The sequence below is a fragment of the Gavialis gangeticus genome, unplaced genomic scaffold (assembly GCF_001723915.1).
Source record: "Gavialis gangeticus isolate Ggan-Ray unplaced genomic scaffold, GavGan_comp1, whole genome shotgun sequence".
Classification (NCBI taxonomy): domain Eukaryota; kingdom Metazoa; phylum Chordata; order Crocodylia; family Gavialidae; genus Gavialis; species Gavialis gangeticus.
Genome location: NW_017728993.1, coordinates 17,693,791 through 17,698,925, shown reverse-complemented (window position 1 = coordinate 17,698,925; position 5,135 = coordinate 17,693,791). Strand labels below are relative to the sequence as shown.

Here is a 5,135-nt window from a genome sequence, read left to right as displayed (position 1 = left end):
GCACTTCCTTGGAGCCGGTGGAGCCCATGCCAGTCCCCCGCCCCAGCCTCCATCCCTGCCTTGCCGCACCTCGGGGAAGAGCTGCTGCCTGCCCCAGTGAGACTCCACCAGCTCCAGGACACTGCTCTGCTCTGCTCCCTGGTCCTGACACCACATGCCTCCTTGCTACCCGAGGCGATGCAGGGGAGCGCAGCAGTGTCCTGGAGCGGGTGGAGTCGCACTGGGGCAGGCAGCAGCTCCTCCCCGAGATGAGGCAAGGCAGGGATGGAGGCTGGCACGGGCTTCACCGGCTCTGATGGGGGAGAGCGGAGCACTTCCCTGGAGCCGGCGGAGCTCCTGGCTCCAGCCCTGGCCCCCGGCCTCTGGCCCCAGCTCTCAGCCTCTCTGCTCCGGCCCCTAGCCCTCGGTCCCCTTCGGTAAGTGTTCCACACTGGACCCGAGGCGGCATGCTGACAGACCCAGGGGGCGCGCTCATGGACCACTAGTCCTTAGAGGGAACGTTGCTCAGCAGTAGCGCTTGCTTTGGTGAGAGAGTGAACTAACCTGATACAGATTCATTGTGTGGTATTCCAGAAGTGTTTACGACATGGACTGCCCTATGCACTTTTAATATCCAATTAGTAACAAAAATAGCAAGTCAAATAATGTGCTTCTAAACATTCAAGGAGTGCTGGATGTTCTATAACAATATTAGGATAGTGAAGCAAGTAAAAAAAAATCACAGGAGTTTGGCTCAAAATCCTTTCTGTTTTAGAATTTTTTTTTTTTTTTGTAACACTTATGGTGTCATCCAATATCTACTCGTGTCAATGGAAAGACTCCCAATGACTTGCATAGGCCCTGCATTGATGTCATAGCAGTCCAGGTTTTCAGAGTGCCAGTGTTGATGAGGTCTGTAAACTCATGGAAAAATGTGTATTATGTAGAAGAAACAAAATTGCTGGACAGTTTGTGTTCTAAAGTATTTCCTTTAAGAAGTTTGGCACCAAAATAGCACTTGCTTTGGGGAGAAAATGAATTGATGATATATTTAATGGCTATAGGTTTAGCTTAAATTAAATTATCACCAGATCTTAACACTTTTTTATATTGCCTTAGTGTTGTCTAGAAAAGGCTTATTCTTTCTAAAAGTTTTCTCAAAAATAAGTAAACTTACCTGGCTTATACACCTTGGTGCGTAACTAGCTCCATTTCTTCCTTTTTATACACAGCAGCCACTAACAGGAGTTGCTGAGAAGCGTAGACTTTGCCGGACAGATCTATACCACATAGTTTTAGTGTATTTTAATTGACAAGTCCTTGCACTAAATATTAACATGTCTAAAAATTTCTCACGTCTTCAGCTATCAATCTGTACGTCGTCTATCTCGGGAATGTGCTGTCTGTCCTCTGGGCATTCATGTGTGGATCATATTTTACTGTGCTTTTAAAAAAAAGGACTTTAATTTTGTTTCTTTATCTCAGAGTACTATTAACCCTGTTGATGCAGTGTACCAGCCTAGTCCTTTGGAACCAGCAGTGATCAACACAATGCCTACCCAGTCTGTCATACCTCCAGGTACAGTATAGACAATGAAGCCTTAGTAGAGAGATTCACGAGCAGGCATATATTCAGCTAGCTTATATTTAGTTTTATTTGATTTACTACTTTCTAGCATGTTTGGTCTGAAAAATTTAAACTATTTGTTAGCAAATTACAGTTAACCTTTTTTTGGGTGGGAACATGGTTCTGTCAGCCATGTACATCTTGGTGCGAGTCGACAGGCTTGCAGACAAGATTATGGAATTCATACCTGTTGTGCTTTAGACATCCTTAAAACAGACTTTTCGAAATACTCTCGTTTAACCAAGCTGCATCTTTAGCTGTATTCACTTCAGTTACAAAAAGATGGTCTCAAATGACTATTTTTCATTTTTTTTTAAAGTTATTGTGTGATTTTTAGTTATCAATTTTGGAAGCTTATTTTCTTCTGTTTATTCCTTTCTTCCCTCTATACTGTCCCTGTGTCAAACCAGTATTGTGCCTAATTTTGATTAATGTATTATTTTTACAAATCAATATAAACACGTTGGTTGTAAAGAAATTGTGCTTTGGGAGAAGTAAATAAACTGTGTGTAGACAGTTATTTTTATTAGCTTATGAAGCTAATAAAAATGAGGAATGGAGGAAATTAATATAATTTTCCTTTTTGAAGTGTGGCAACTTTTGTTACAGATGGGCTGCTGTCAAAGTTGATGTAAAGTTGCTAAGAGTCTCTTAGCAAATCAGGGCAAGGGTTTTGGTGTTCAAGTGTTTTGGGAGTTTTTAGCTTACATATTTTAATATCCTTTAGAACCTTCTCAGTTGTGCAAATCAGAGCAGCGACCATCATCCTTGCCAGTTGGGCCAGCAGTAGCATCACTAGGAAATCAGACTCCAACACCAAATAGTACAGGTAAAGTTCCGTGGTGACTATCTTATCTTGAGTTGCCTTTCCTTTTCTAAAAGGCAGTTGAATTGTGTAGTACTTCCATTTTTGATGTGCCTCTATAAGAAAGGAAGAGCTCATATTACTAGAAGGGTGTTTGTATTTTTTCAAGTCTTTTCCCCGTACTAGCTTACACTTTACATCTGCCTCACTGATCACCTTATCAGGACTTTCACATTAAACATCTCCAACATTAAAATTGTAATCAGTGTGTACCTTTTAAATTATCTCCGCTTGCCTTAACCAAATAGGCTTTTGGAGTATTTTTTTAAACTGCTTTCAACTACATTTCTCACATGTGCCTTTCATGCTGGAAGTCTGTTTAGTATAAATCCATTTTCTCTGCTGCATTGTTGACTCAAGCTATTTGCTTCCCTTATTTGCTTCTCTGCATCTTAATGCATCCATCTCTGTAGCTATTGCCTGACTCTATGGAAATAGTCAACCATGTCTTCATCTTTCTTCCCTTTCTGTGACCTCTAAAGTTTTTCCTCTCCAGTTGTAACATTTCACAGAGCTGTTGTCTACACTTTATTTACTTTTTACATGCAGAAGATCCTAACCAAATCACTGTCCAACTTGAGTGATTGCATGAGATTAACGTTCATTTTGGTATCCATTAAAATGGACGTTCCAACTTCTTTCTGGTCTCGCCATAATAACCTGCTCCTAGCTTGTTTTGCCTGTCCCTAACTTTTCCCCTAATCTTGCCACCATTAACATGAGATTTTTACAGCACCTCCTGTATCAGGAGCAACCTTTCCATATTATCTTTGCTGATTTTGTACTAGTCCCAAAAAAGTAATGGTTTTCAGACAAGTAGTGTATTTCTGATTTAGTATATAATAGTCTTAACAATTCTGCTTCAATACTGTATTCTAGGTTTAAAGTCAGGAATACCTAGAACTTCATAGGAGTGGTACTCTTGAGTTTCCCAAGAATCTAAAAACTACCTGCTCTGTTGAAGGTGGAGTAGGCTGTCCCCAAAACCAGACAAAAAAGGAGTTAAGAATGCAGCTTAATTCAGCACTGGAACAGCAGCTAACAGGAAATAAGACAACGCCTTCTGTTTCCCATTTCTTAATGAATGAACTAGCCAGTGGGATTTCAAAATTGTGCCAGTATTCATTTTTTAGTTGAGTGTCATTGTGGTCTTTACAATATCTAATTAGACTTCTTTAAATTTGAAGTGGTAATATGCAAATCATTTATGATGCAGGCCGTCACTGACTTCATGAAACTTAATATTTAAGAAAAAATAAAGCTGTCTTGTTTTGGTTTTTTTTTCTTTCCAGTTGTCATTTGTTCTTCCCTATTTGTTCTTTCTTCTTTTTGTCTCTATTATGATCAGAAACTGTAAGGAATTGTCAGACCTGAGGTCCTTGTAGTCCAGGGGTGGCCACAAGTGGCATGTGGCAAATCTAGGAGGAAGCAGGTAACAGCAACAAACAAGGCAGGAAGCATAAAGCAAATCAACAGGTCAGGCAGGGAGAAGAAAGTAGAATAACAAATTGGGCAGAGAATAGAGCACAGAGCAGGAAGCAGAACAGCAGATTGGGCAGGGAAGCGAATTGCAGTGGGGCTTATCTTGTGGCATGCCTCCCAGAAAGGTTAGCTAGCCCTGGCATAGTCAGTGATCCTCCCCACCAGTCACCAGCATCAGTTGTCAGAAGAAGCTGTTAAGCACCCAGAAGTAGAAAAAGGCAGGATAATCTGCCTCTCTCCATCAATTCTCAGCCTTATCTCAGATTAGTTTGAGCTCAGAGGTACAAAGTTTTAGTATCCCCTTTGCAAAATTTGTTGTTATCAAGAATATCTAGTATTACAGTTTAGTAAACGCATCCACTCTTTCTGAAGCCTGAATCCTTCACCCCAGTTGCTTCCGATGGCTGATTTATGCAACCCTGCAGTTAAGTTGTGGAAGAAAAATATTTCCTTGTATTAGGAGACAGAACAAATGACAAGGTAGGAAGTTCAAAATGAATGCAAGAAAAAGGTTTCCCACCTTTTTTTTTTTTTTTTAAGACCGTTCATTATTTTGTATGCTTTTATCATGTCCCCTCTTATTCATCTCCTTTTAATGAGATGAGCGCTAATCCTTTTCTAGTGTCTTTGACGTCTTTCTAGGCCTTGATCATTCTTGTTTTACCCTTCTCTGAATCCTCTACTCCTATGGTGTCCATTTTGGGATGAGCTGGTCAATGATGTACATGCTATTTTAGGTGAGGCTGTACCATTGATATGCATCAGAGTTGTTACGGTAATCTTAGACTACCGTGTCCAGTTTTTGGCTCCACAATTTAAAAAGGACATGGAAAGGTTAGAGTTCAGAAGTGGGTGAGAAACCATGAAGGATTGGAAGGCAAGCCTTGTGAAGAGAAGCTGAAAGAGAGGAGCATGTTCAGCTGGCAGAAAAGGCAATTAAGGGTGGGTGAGGGACATGATAGCAGTTTTCAGATATCTGAAGGGCTGTAATAAAGGAGAGCATACCTTCTAGTCCATTGCAGTAGAGCAGGACAGCAGTAGCTTGAAGTTGTGACAGTAGGTTTTAGATTGGACATCAGGAAAAACGTCTTCAGTTAGGTAGTAGGAGAGGCAGCTTAGGAAAGTTGTGGAATCTCTCCCACAATAGGGAAGAGCAAGATGAAAGACTGGGGCTTGCAGAGG

At 40.9% G+C, this 5,135-nt stretch overlaps 1 protein-coding gene across 4 annotated transcripts in view; it reads left to right on the top strand.

Annotated features, from left to right (window-relative positions):
* Window positions 1–5,135, top strand: part of OSBPL9 (oxysterol binding protein like 9) — a 179,614-nt gene that overhangs the window by 151,005 nt on the left and 23,474 nt on the right. For all 4 annotated transcript variants that reach the window (XM_019501318.1, XM_019501317.1, XM_019501320.1 and 1 more), the window contains 2 exons: window positions 1,465–1,558; window positions 2,334–2,435. In XM_019501318.1, coding sequence (XP_019356863.1) covers window positions 1,465–1,558; window positions 2,334–2,435 — 196 coding nt within the window. The remainder of the gene's footprint in view (window positions 1–1,464; window positions 1,559–2,333; window positions 2,436–5,135) is intronic.